The sequence below is a fragment of the Oncorhynchus mykiss genome, chromosome 4 (genome assembly GCF_013265735.2).
Source record: "Oncorhynchus mykiss isolate Arlee chromosome 4, USDA_OmykA_1.1, whole genome shotgun sequence".
Classification (NCBI taxonomy): Eukaryota; Metazoa; Chordata; class Actinopteri; order Salmoniformes; family Salmonidae; genus Oncorhynchus; species Oncorhynchus mykiss.
The window spans coordinates 34,160,466-34,174,171 of NC_048568.1; the positions used below are offsets into that span (position 1 = coordinate 34,160,466).

General features: G+C 42.7%; 1 protein-coding gene across 1 annotated transcript in view; it reads left to right on the plus strand.

Annotated features, from left to right (window-relative positions):
• Positions 1-7,784: 7,784 nt before the first annotated feature.
• LOC110522532 (uncharacterized protein C14orf132) overlaps positions 7,785-13,706 on the plus strand; it is a 30,803-nt gene continuing 24,881 nt past the window's right edge. Inside the window, exon 1 of the mRNA XM_021600979.2 lies at positions 7,785-8,206. Within this exon, the coding sequence (XP_021456654.1) occupies positions 8,180-8,206 (27 nt within the window). The 5' untranslated portion in view covers positions 7,785-8,179. The remainder of the gene's footprint in view (positions 8,207-13,706) is intronic.

The window sequence follows — 13,706 nt, forward strand, 5'->3', positions numbered from 1 at the left end:
ACGAGACGTATGTGGCAGCGTCTACAGGAAATCACAGACTACAAAACCAAAAACAGCCATGTCACGGACAACGACATCACGCCTTCAGACAAACTAAACACCTTCTTTGCCCGCTTTGAGGATATTACTGTGCCACAGTCGCGGCTCAGTAAACAAAGACTGCATCCCCCCCTCTCCTTCTTCGTGGCTGACGTTAGTAAATCATTTAAACTTGTTAACCCTTGCAAGGCTGCTGGCCCAGACGGCATCCCTAGCCACACCCTCAAAGCATGCGCAGACCAGCTGGCTGGTGTGTTTACGGACATATTCAATCGCTCCCTATCCCAGTCTGTTGTCCCCACATGTTTCAAGATGGATACCATTGTTCCTGTACCCAAGAAGGCAAAAACAACTGAACTAAATGACTACCGCCCCGTAGCACTTACTTCTGTCATCACGAAGTGCTTTGAGAGGCTAGTCAATGATCATATCACTGCCACCTTAACGGCCACCCTAGACCCAATTAAGTTTGCACACCACCCCAACAGGTCCACAGATGATGCAATCACCATCACAATGCACACTGCACCATCCCATCTGGACAAAAATAATACCTATGTCAGAATGCTGTTCATTGACTACAGCTCAGCATTCAACACGATAGTACCCTCCAAGCTCATCATCAAGCTGGAGGCCCTGGGTCTCAACCCCACCCTGTGCAACTGGGTCCTGGACTATCTGACGGGCCGCCTCAAGGTGGTGAAGGTAGGAAACAACATCTCCACTTCGCGCCCCACAAGGGTGTGTGCTCAGCCCTCTCCTGTACTCCCTGTTCACCCACGACTGCATAGCCATGCACTCCTCCGATTCAATCATCAAGTTTGCAGACGACACAACAGTAGTGGGCTTGATCACAAACAACAATGATACAGCCTACCAGGAGGAGGGGAGGAAACTCGGAGTGTGGTGACAGGAAATCAACCGCTCACTCAACGTCAACAAAACAAAGGAGATGATAGTGGACTTCAGAAAACATCAGAGGGAGCACCCCCTAACCACATCAAAGATACATCAGTGGAGAAGGTGGAAATTTTAAGTTCCTCGGCGTACACATCACAGACAAACTGAAATGATCCACCCACACAGACAGTGTGGTAAAGAAGGCGCAACAGCACCTCTTCAACCTCTGGAGGATGAAGAAATTTGTCTTGTCACCCAAAACCCTGACAAACTTTTACAGATGCACAATCGAGCGCATCCTATCGGACTGTATCACAGCCTGGTACGGCAACTGCACTGCCCTCAACAGCACGGCTCTCCAGAGGGTAGTGTGGTCTGCACATCACATCCCCGGAGGCAAACTACCTGCCATCCATGACACCTACAATACCCGATGTCACAGGAAGGCCAAAAAGATCATCAAGGGCAATAACCACCCGAGCCACTGCCTGTTCACACCGCTATCATCCAGAAGGTGGGGTCAGTACAGGTGCATCAAAGCTGGGACCGAGAGATTGAAAAACAGCTTCTATCTCAAGGCCAACAGACTGCTAAACAGCCATCACTAACTCAGAGAGGATGCTGCCACCATTTAGACCAATCACTGGACACTAATAAATGGATCACTAGTCACTTTAAACAATTACACTTTAAATAATGCCACTTTAAAATGTTTACATATCTTACATTACTCATATCACATGTATATAGTGTATTTTATACCATCAACTGCACCTTGCCTATAGCGCTCGGCCATCGCTCATCCATATACTTATATGTACATATTCTCATTCACCCCTTTAGATATGTGTATTAGGTAGTTGTTGGGTAATTTTTAGATTACTTGTTAGATATTACTGCACTGTCAGAACTAGAAGCACTCACATTAACATCCCCTAACCATGTGTGTGTGACCAATACAATACAATTTGATTTGATTTATTATTCTGGGTTTCCTTTTTCACATCTCCATTTTGTTTAGCTTCATCATACTAACTACAATAAATCTATGCCATTTTATTTAGCTTCATCATAATAACTACAATAAATCTACGCCATTTTGTTTAGCTTCATCATACTAACTACAATAAATCTATGACACCCTGTCTCCTCTATTTATAGCATGGAATGTGTAAACACACAAATAAAGCGTAAAAAAAAGGTTTCTGGAGTTGTTGACTGTGGCGTTGCACAAGGAACTTGCTGGAGTTATTGATTGTGGCGTTGTACAAAAAGCTTTCTTCTCCCTTCAACTAAAGGTCACGTCTATGAAGCTATCCAATGAGTCTGTTCCTGACGGTCAGGAAACTAGACCCATCATGCAGAAATAACTCTTGTGGAAATGCTGGAGGTTACTCTGGCCTGTCTCGATCTCCAGCTGACTGAAGGTGCAGACATTGGAGTCGCTGCTCTGTTCCACCTGTAAGAAAAGTATTTTGACCTCTATGGAGATTGACTTTTAAAATAATGTTGTAGTACAGGGACCATCAATTCAGTTTGTTTAAGCGTGCAACCCTCAACTGTTGTCATATCTATCTTAATGGAAAGGAAGATACTGTGCCACAGAAATCCAACCGTGACTTCTTTCCTCTGAGGACAAAGTTGACATCACACACATGATCCTGGTCTCTGCTATGAATAAGGCTTTCTGTTGTGGGAACCTCTGCTGTGTCTAACATACCATCATGGTGTTGGGTCTGTATTGCTAGAGGCAGACTCCACACATCCAAAAGGTGTGGGTATTTATTTATGTGTGTGTGTGTGGGAGGGGGGTTCTGGGCCAGCAGCTGAGTTCACAAAGTATAGGTCAGCCACACACATGACAGTGGACCAACCGGAGCAGAAAATCTGAACCCGTGGAGTCCCTCAAAACACACACATACACACAAAACCACGTATTCCCCCACACTCGCACGTCTGAGCGGTCACCGAAAAAGAAACACATTCTTACTTAGAGTGCCAGTCACCTCCCTGAGACGACCACAGAAATGGGTCTCACTCGGCAAATGGGTTCAGGGGGAGCTGCCAGGGCTGTCTGAGACTGTCTGGAACAAACAGGTGGACAAGACATCAGGACACCTCTAATTTACATGTACCATGAGGAGCTCTGATCTCATACCTCGCCACGAGTTATGGTGTCTGTCACAGGAGATCGCCATGTCCTTGGAGACCACGTCCACAGGTATAAGACCTACCATGTATAGCTGCACATAAAGGAGGGCCCACTTGAATCCGACTATAGTCTCAAGGCTTGAGACAGCGGCTTTCAAAATGATATACTGTAGGGTTACCAAGGGATTCCAATTTTATCTGGATGGAACAAACCAACGACTCACAACCCAAGCTGTAAATCAAACGCCATTCTATGGTAATCTCATTCCCAAAGAAAGAACTAGAGTGGCGTTATATAAACCTGGCAAGCTTCCAAACACATTCTCTCTTTCTATGTGTCTCAAAAGAGGGCGAGTCATTCCATGAACCCTTATTTGACAGCTTAGGCCCCCATAACATAGCCTTATAATATTCAAACAAGAGGCCTGAAAGGCTCGAGTCCAATAAAAACAGGAAAAGCTGAAAGAAAATCATGTTTCAGCACAAATAAAGCCACAAGCGTGAAAGTGGATATATGGGAACGTGAAATGGCAATGCCTCCTCATCCCAACTTCAACCATCAAGCAAGACTCAGCAAAAAGCTCCACTGGCCCATGAGTCAGACCGATCTGTGTGAGGCCGACCGATCTGTGTGAGGCCGACCGATCTGTGTGAGGCCGACCGATCTGTGTGAGGCCGACCGATCTGTGTGAGGCCGACCGATCTGATGCATTCTGTGCAGCAGAACAACATTTTACTGCTAAAACACCATGACACTAAAACAATTACACCATCTACACCACAGTGATCCCGAGATTTAAATAGACACCTGGGATGTCATTTATACCAAACAACGATAGTGGTAAGTCGCTAGGGACCATTGCTCTTATCTTCAGCATCTTAATTATAAGTGATTGCCCGCTTTGGATGCTCTGAGGCAGTATCTTGTTGCTGAGAGCTTATAGGCAGTGTAATGCACTAGGTACAGTGGCTTGCAAAAGTATTCATCCGCCCTTGGCGTTTTTCCTATTTTGTTGCATTACAACCTGTAATTTAAATACGTTTTTATTTGGATTACATGTAATGGACATAAACAAAATAGCCCAAATTGGTGAAGTGAAATGAAAAAAATGCTGTGCGTGCATATGTATTCACTCCGTTTGCTATGATCCCCTAAATACGATCTGGTGCAACCAATTACCTTCAGAAGTCACATAATTAGTTAAATAAAGTCCACCTGTGTGCAATCTAAGTTTCTACACATACTGTATGTACACCTGTTCTGAAAGGCCCCAGAGTCTGCAAAACTACTAAGCAAGGGGCACCAACAAGCAAGCGGCGCCATGAAGACCAAGGAGCTCTCCAAACAGGTCAGAAACAAAATTGTGGAGAAGTGCAGATCAGGGTTGGGTTATAAAAAAATATCTGAAACTTTGAACATCCCACGGAGCACAATTAAATCCATTATTAAAAAATGGAAAGAATATGGCACCACAACAAACCTACCAAGAGCGGACCGCCCACCAAAACTTACGGACCAGGCAAGGAGGGCATTAATCAGAGAGGCAACAAAAGAGACCAAAGATAACCCTGAAGGAGCTGCAAAGCTCCACAGCGGAGATTGGAGTATCTGTCCATAGGACCACTTTAAGCCGTACACTCCACAGAGCTGGGCTTTACGGAAGAGTGGCAAGAAAAAAGCCATTGTTAAAGATAAAAATAAGCAAATACGTTTGGTGTTCGCCAAAAGGCATGTGGGAGACTCCCCAAACATATGGAAGCAGGTACTCTGGTCAGATGAGACTAAAATGTAGCTTTTTGGACATCAAGGAAAATGCTATGTCTGGCGCAAACCCAACACCTCTCATCACCCTGAGAATACCATCCATGAAACATGGTGGTGGCAGCATCATACTGTGGGGATGTTTTTCATCGGCAGGGACTGGGAAGCTGGTCAGAATTGAAGGAATAATGGATGGCGCTAAATACAGGCAAATTCTTGAGGGAAACCTGTTCCAGTCTTCCGGAGATTTGAGACTGGGACGGAGGTTCACCTTCCAGCAGGACAATGACCCTAAGCATACCGCTAAAGCAACACTTTAAGGGGAAACATTTAAATGTCTTTGAATGGTCTAGTCAAAGCCCAGAACTCAATCCAATTGAGAATCTGTGGTATGACTTAAATGTTGCTGTACACCAGCGGAACCCATCCAAGTTGAAGGAGCTGGAGCAGTTTTGCCTTGAAGAATAGGCAAAAACACCAGTGGCTAGATGTGCCAAGCTTAGAGAGACGTACCCCAAGAGACTTGGTGGCTCTACAAAGTATTGACTTTAGGGGGGTGAATAGTTATGCACACTCAAGTTTTCCGTTTTTTTTTGTCTTATTTCTTGAATGTTTCACCATAAAAAATATTTAGCATCTTCACAGTATGTTGTGTAAATCAAATGACACAACCTCCCCCAAAATCTATTTTAAATCCAGGTTGTAAGGCAACAAAATAGGAAAAATGCCAAGGGGGGTGAATACTTTCGCAAGCCACTGTATGTCTTATCGGGTTTATGTCCAAAATTAGAGCTGGTATGAAGCATGTCGATATGGCTGTATTGTTTCCCCCAGAACCATGGACATAATGACTTGTAAAGTAGCAGAGTAATTAAATAACCATATGTGACCATGGGAGAAGTAATAATATTGTAATAACTGTCGTCATAGAACACAGAATGCAGCTTTTCTGTATTGTACTGTACAGTCAATATTCTATACTGTACAGTGCCATTTCAGTGTTTTTGAGGAAAGTACTGTTGGACATGACCTTTGACCGGGCTCAAGGTTGTTACTTGTAAGAAGGTGGAAGGGGTCATGAAATGGACGTATAAAAACAAACAGAAAGACTACAGTCAAGTTGAGTCTGCTTTAAAAAAAAGAGTAACATGAAAAACAATCAAAGTTGCAGTCCATTCTTGGGCATTGCCATCCTTTTCTCTCTTTCTGGTAGACTTTTATAATCTATCTACCCAAACAAGTACCAATTCCCACAGAAAACTTTAGTACTGCCAGCATAGTATTTATTAACAACATTGCAACACTTTACATTTCCCCCGATCAGATGTTTTATTTCTCTGTTGTGTATCAGTACCCCAGGACAAGGAGGATTCTACATGCAAAGTCTAATATATGCTAATCTGTTGTGCCCCGTTTCCTACTATTGGCTGATGATGGTATTCATAGGCTCCCTCACACACAGCTGCCAAAGTCTAATGACCTCCAAAAAGTTTTTATCCTCAAGATTAACTCGCTCTGACCTTAGGTGTGGCAGATGCTTTGGAATAAACAATGTAGGCCTCCTGGTAACAAGCTGACCTGTTGGGAGCATTCATTGTCATTTCCTTCAGCTAACTTTCTTTCAAGGTGCGCTCCCTTTTGGCAGTTTGTTTGGAAGGTAGTTGGTGGCTCAGCAGGTTAGTCTCTCCCCAACCCAAATTATTCCTGAGAGGCTGGGAAAAAAGCTGTGGATGAAATATTGATGCGTTTAAGAGATCACATGAAGAATTTCTGTCTGGGTCCCGGAGATGATACATCAATCAGGGATGTATGCCCCAGGCATAAGCGACACAAGGCTGGGGGGCCCCTGACCAATTAAATATATATATTTTTTTAAACAGTCGGGGACTCAACTTCCTATTGAGAGTAAGAATATTAGAATAAACCAGGTGCAATTTCTACATTTGGTTGGGCATCAGCAGTTTTTGCTTGCAATGTCCCTGACAGTCACTCAATTAGCCTTGTCAGCTAACAATTTCCTGATTGGTAGCTAGTCTAGCCTCTTATCTAAACTTGTAGTAATCATCACCGTATACCGACCGGGCACGCAGGGCACGTGCCCAGGGGCCCTGACCTCCAGGGGACCACAATTGATTTTAATGGTCATTCTCACTTCGATAGCATTAGTCATGACAAAATGTGTAGAATTGCAAGAGATTAGCTTGAAAATGCAAAGAATTCTCTCCACCCCATGGCAAAATGGGTAGAATTGCAGGAAATGAACTGTAAAACCGCAAAATAATTATCTCTGCCCCATGGCGAAATGAGTAGAATTGCATTAAATGTTTTATAAAACAGCTCAAAATTCTCAATGCACCCATGGCAAAATGTGTAGAATTGCAGGAAATGTGTTAGAAAATTGCTTGTTTAGGGCCCCCAAGAGGCTAGGGTCATAATTGATCTGTTTATAATTTACCTGGTTAAAATGTATAAATAGAATATCATTACGCAATATAGTATGCATTGGGAAAGGATATCAGCTGGAAGACCAGAATGATGTACTGTAATTTGTATTCCATATCATATTAAGAAGTGGTGGAATAGTCGAGTGGACATTAATAGGGTAATGGCCAAGATGGAAGCTAGGATACTTTGTTTAAATGGCTAGAAGTAAACCATTGGAGTAGCAGTTATAGCTCTGATGTAGGTGGTTACCCTGACTGAATGTCATTTGCATACACATAAAATCTTGGCTACTACACTACACTAGACAGTTCATTACCTGTGTTTAGGCAAAACATTTTATGATCTTCGCTCTCAAAGCTATCGTAAACTTTGAATTGACTATGTAATCACTTTTAGACATTGCATTTCCTTCTTCCAAACTCCCAATGAGCTTTGAGTTAAATAGTGTTGTATTTTGTTGTATCTCAAAATTAACTGATGAATGTGCGACGAGTAGCGGAAACAAACCAGTTAGACTCCGTCATCACTAGGAAAACACGGCGTGAATAGCAGTTAGGGTTCATGTCACTCACTGTAAGCTATTCAAAAAGAGGGCGAAAGGTGCGACATCAGGATCTTGTGGTTCTCTTGATAATAAAGGTTCTCTCTCTCTCTCTTTCTCTCTCGGCTGTTGCGCTCTTTCCCTCTCTCTGTAAATGCTATCGTCTGTTCAAATTCCATAGTCGCCCAGCCGGCTGCACTTACTTTCATACGCTATAAACGTTGGCTGGGTCTGAAAATGAAATTTTGATGGGAAGAACGTTCTAATGTCCTTCTGGGGAATACAAGGGCGACACGACACTGTTTCAAGATAGACAGAGGTGTCCTCACACGCGTATTACAATGGATCTCTCATTTATGGCTGCGCAGGTAAGTCCTAGATACATGTTTGTTATTATTAATCAATAGAAGTTATGTGGGGTTTCCATGCAATTGTCGGAGAATAATTATTTGAATGAATATTTTGAAAAGCCTACTAATGTGCATAAGGTAGTAAGGAGAAAAAAACATGTATTCTGTATGGCGTCTGTCTGTTTATGTAGTCAATTAGAGCCTGCCAACAAGGAGTAGGGATACGCACGAAGTTTCTCTCTCGGTGAACTTGATTTTGTAATCAACAAGCTGAAATAAATGTTCGCGGTTCCCACCCTAAACCTTGAGATCAATATCATATTTTATTAGCTTAACCAACTTGTTGATTTATTCAAAACGGTATGTTTGGTCAGTAGCCGATAGGAAATGTCACAATCTTAAATATTATAGTGAACAAAGATATGGACGCAACATGCACCAATTTCAATGATTTTACCGAGTTACAGATCATATCATGAAATCAGTCATTTAAAAGCAATAAGTTAGGCCCTGACCTATGAATTTCACATGACTAGGCAGGGTTGCACCCACTGGGAAGCCAGGCCCAGCCAATCAGAATTCGTTTTTCCCCACAAATGGGCTTTAATATAGACAGAAATACTCCCCAGCACCCTGTCAGACGATCCCACAGGTGAAAAATACAGATGTTGAGGTCATGGGGTGGCGAGGTCTGTGGCTGTGAGGACGGTTGGAAGTACTGCCAAATTCTCTAAAACGATGTTGGAGGCAGCATATGGTAGAGAAATGAACATTCAGTTCTCTGGCATCAGCTCTGGTGGACAATCCTGCAGTCAGCATGCCAATCGCAAATCTTGAGAAATCTGTTGCATTGTGTTCTGTGACACAACGGCACATTTTAAAGTGTACTTTTACATCCCTACTGTAGCACAAGGTGCACCGGTGTAATGATCATGCTGCTTAATCAGCTTCTTGGTATGCCACTCCTGTCAGGTAGATGGATTATTTTGGCAAAGGAGAAATGCTCACTAACATGGGTAGAAGAAAAAAATTGTGCACAAAATTTGAGAGAAATAAGCTTTTTGTTCTTATGGAAAATGTCTTTGATTTTTTTTTTGAACTCATGAAACATGAGACCAAGACTTTACATGTTGCATTTATATTTTTGTTCAGTTTAGATAAGGCCAAAGATAATTTTAATTAATGAAATGTAATGTGATGAAATATGTAGGCTAATAATAGAATATACAAAAATCTATGCATGGATGTTTTCAACCATGTCCCATTATTTTACTCATCCTGATTTTCAATGCAGTTGTTATATCTGACTGAAATGTTACCAGACAACTTTGTAATCAACAGGATAATTAAAGTAATCAAATTGAAATCAGCCCAGATGAGATCTATATTATGCAATTACAAAAGACTTGGAGTTGATCAATATCCATTAAGATAGCATAATGGCAGACTACCGTGTCATAGAACCAATATGTGAGTCACAATGCAATATTACATTTTAGTAATTTAGCAGATACTCATCCAGAGAAACTTACAGTAGTGAGTGCACATATTTTTGTGCTGGTCCTCTGTGGGAATCAAACCCACAACACTTGTGTTGCAAGCACCATGCTTTACCAACTGAGCCATACGGGACCACCACTACCTTGAACATGTAACTCCACATAAAGACTCTAATAAATTAAACTTGTCCATGGACAAATGTTGGACAAATGTTTATGACTCACCTTGATTTTTATTGCTAGCCCACTTTAATTTATCTGATTATGAGTGTGATGCCCTCAGGGCTGGTCATGCATATCAATGAAGGTGGCAAGCTATGTCTTTTAGAAAACATGGCTGTCATTAGGGTGGGCAAGGGGAGAGAAGACAATTTTACCTGTTTTCTACTTACCTAAATTCTACTTAGCCCCCATCCTACATACATGTATTCTACTTACCATATCCTACTTACCTGGATCCTACTTATCTTCATCCTACTTACCTGTATCCTACCTCTGCTCTTGTCAAGAGCAGAGGTAGGATAGTGTTCAGACCACATGATGGTGTGTATAGACCACATGATGCTTTATCACCCAGTTATGGTCTATAAGATCAGGATGTGCCTTCAGCTTGTCAGTTTGGTGTAGCCTCTGAGCTGGTCTTAGAGAGAGATTACCTCAGCCTTCAGCTTGTGAGGTACATCAGTTTGGTGTAGCCTCTGAGCTGGTCTTAGAGAGAGATGACCTCAGCCTTCAGCTTGTGAGGTACATCCGTTTGGTGTAGCCTCTGAGCTGGTCTTAGAGAGAGATGACCTCAGTCTTAGTGTTTGACACAAAACCACATCCTCATTGTAATTCCTTTGCCACTTGCTAGTCCTATCCAATATCTTTGACTGTTGCTTGGGTGTTAGCCATGGGTGTGTGACTAATATAATAATAATATAAATATGTCAATTAGCAGAGGCTTTTATCTCAAGTAATTTCCAGTCAAACGTCTACACATTTCCATATGGGTGGCTCGAGCGGGAATCAAACCCATAATCCTGGCATTTGCAAGCGCCATGCTCTACCAACTGAGCCATGTAGAGCGGTATCAGCTGAAGTTGTATTTACAGGCTTTCTGATATAGAGATAAAAGTTTTCAAAGCTGTGAAGTGATGGCCGATGGGAGGACGCCATCGGTCAGACAGAGGGGTTGACACAGCTCTGCCTGCCACCTTGAGCGAGCACTCCATTAGTCTCTGTCAGAGGCGCCATGTCTCTCTACCTGGCCTCTCTACCATGCTCCCTGCTCTGCCCAGTGTCATCTCGCCCTCGATGCCCTAGCTGACAGGCAGGAGGTAGTCACTTTAATATTCATGCTGGAGATGCTGGAGAGCCTGCCTAGTTACCAAGTTCTATCATAGCAGGCCTGTGTTGGAGCAATGTGTCAGAAGAGGTTTTCCAAGAGCTTGCGATTAGGCACTCAGAGCCTCAGTTTCTAACTTCCCACTCACTCTTGTTTCATGACTTCCATTCTCATTCCATTGTTATTATTCCATTGCTATTATTCCATTGCTATTATTCCATTGCTATTATTCCATTGTTATTATTTCATTGTTATTATTCCATTGTTCTTATTCAATTTCTTTCTTCCATCTCCTTATGACATATATGTTCATCGGAAAAACTAGAGAGCGAGAGAGAACAATCATCTGTTTTGCATCTAACTGTATTACACTGTTGGTCAGGGGTGGACTGGGACCAGAAATCGGCGCTGGCATTTCAAACACACCGGCCCATTTCTTTCCTTGAGTTAGATAATGATCATTTTTTGCTCAAAAAACACAATTTAGACAGGCCCTAGAGGCTGAATTGGATAAGATGTTCTGATGACACATTTCTCTTGCTCTGCTAGCTTTGATCTGAAAGAGGAGCCAACTTGTAATGAGCCAAATAACTTTCCCTTTATCCGTACCCGTCATCTTGTGCCCTTGATGCAAATTTATCGTGGGCTATATTCCTTTTGACAGATGATGAAGGATGCTTGAAGTTTGCAAGTTTTTTTTCTCATAATGACCATGATTGCAATCAAGATTTCCCCTTATTGCTCCCTAGGCTTTTCCGTTTATCTCTTGCCAGTGATACTGACACCTTTTCCAACTTTAATTGAATTTCTCCTTTCTACTCGGCCACTGCTTTTGACAATGTCATGTTTCTACCCTAAACTAAAAAGTAACATTTCTGCTGCTTCTACAAGACTCATGCTGTGTATGTAATTTGTCACATATACTGATCTCGGCATCAATCCACCACGTTAGTATTTTCTAATTCATGCTCTCATGCTATTCTATACATGCTTGGTTTAATTCATGATGTTTGTTGCTACATTAACAAACAGCGCATGTCAACTGTCAGTAAGTGAGATGCTTGTGAGTGTCTTCCATAGGTTTGTAGAGGGTGGGTAGGCTACAACTGGTCCTGAACCTAAACCCTCTGTCTGAATGGAACTGATAGTTAAGATGGCTGTAGGTATGTAGCTGACCAATCAGTCAGCCAGCGAAACATAGTCAGTCAGCCAGCCAGTCAGTCAGCCAGCCCACCCAACATAGCCAGTCAGCCAGTCAGTCAGCCAGTCCAACATTGCCAGTCAGCCAGCCCAACATAGCCAGTCACACAGTCAGCCAGCCCAACATATTCAGTCAGCCAGTCAGTCATCTCAACATAGCCAGTCAGCAAGCTCAACAAAGCCAGTCAACAAGCTCAACAAAGCCAGTCAGCCAGCTCAACAAAGCCAGTCATTGATGGTCATAGATGTACTGTAAGTGCTGGATCTGCTGTAGCTATACACGCTATATGGATGTGGGTTCAGTAGGATCAGGAAGTGCGCTGTCACTTCTTGACTCGCTCGACTGCCACCAGATCGAAGTGCTCTAAGACCTTGACACCATCCTTCTGATCATCTCCCCAACCAAGGTCTTGTTTTCGGGACTTACCAACAGGCGGCAAATAGGCTTAATTATTTCACGAGAGCTGATTTTCCTCGGCTTAGCCCAGGGTGTGTCAGAGTGCATGTACTGTAATTAGCAGAGAGATAACGATGGCTTCTGGCTACCAGCTCTCCCGTAGTAATTTGTTATGCTTGAGCTAGCTGGCCTTCTCTGAATGAAGGAACTTTCAGACAAGGGTTGAAACATTGTGGGCTGGCAACAGTGTGTGTGTTTGTGTGTGTGGAACAGAAACACAGAGAAGATTAAGCAGTTGTGAGATGTTTCTTGGATTACCACTTCTCAGGAGTCCTCTGACACAGTGCATGAAATCGGATCAAGCAGTAAATATCTGAATCAGGGTGACTAGAGCTGTGGCAAAAAAAAGAGATAAGCACATTCTGTGGAGAGGGTGATTATGTCTCACGATGTGTGAGAATAAATGATGATGTACACCCATGATACTCATAGGTTGTTTACCCTGTAGACAAAGGAAATTGGAGTGCAAATGAAAATGGCAGGGCATTGAGGGGGAGGCCACAGAGGTAGTGAGTCAATAACTGTAGCCAGAGGGTGCCTTTCTCTCTGAGCTGCCTGCACAAGGAAGCAGCCTAAGCAGAGCACCCTGTTTCCAAACTTAATGGATTTCAAATGTCTTTAAAGATGTTTTGACCCCTAGTCCAGCCATTGTCAAGTGAACAAATGAGATTGTGGTCATAAATGACATCGTCTTGTTTACTCATCCCTGCTCCAGAGTTTTCTTCTCCTCTCTATTAACAGAGATACGTTGTGAACAAACAAGCTTGTCTATGAGTTACAATATTTAACCTTACAGACAAAAGGGGAAAACCTAGTCATTTGCACAACTGAATGCATTCAACTTAATTATTTCTTCTGAATATAATGGATTGTGTGTGGGGCTGCCTTAATCAACATCAGGGGAGCAGATGTTGTTGGGGGTTAACTGCCTCAAAGGTAGAATGGCAGATTTATTCACCTTGCTGACTTGGGGATTCAAACCAGCAAGCTTTCGGTGACTAGCCCAACATTCTTAACCACTAGGCTACCTGCCTC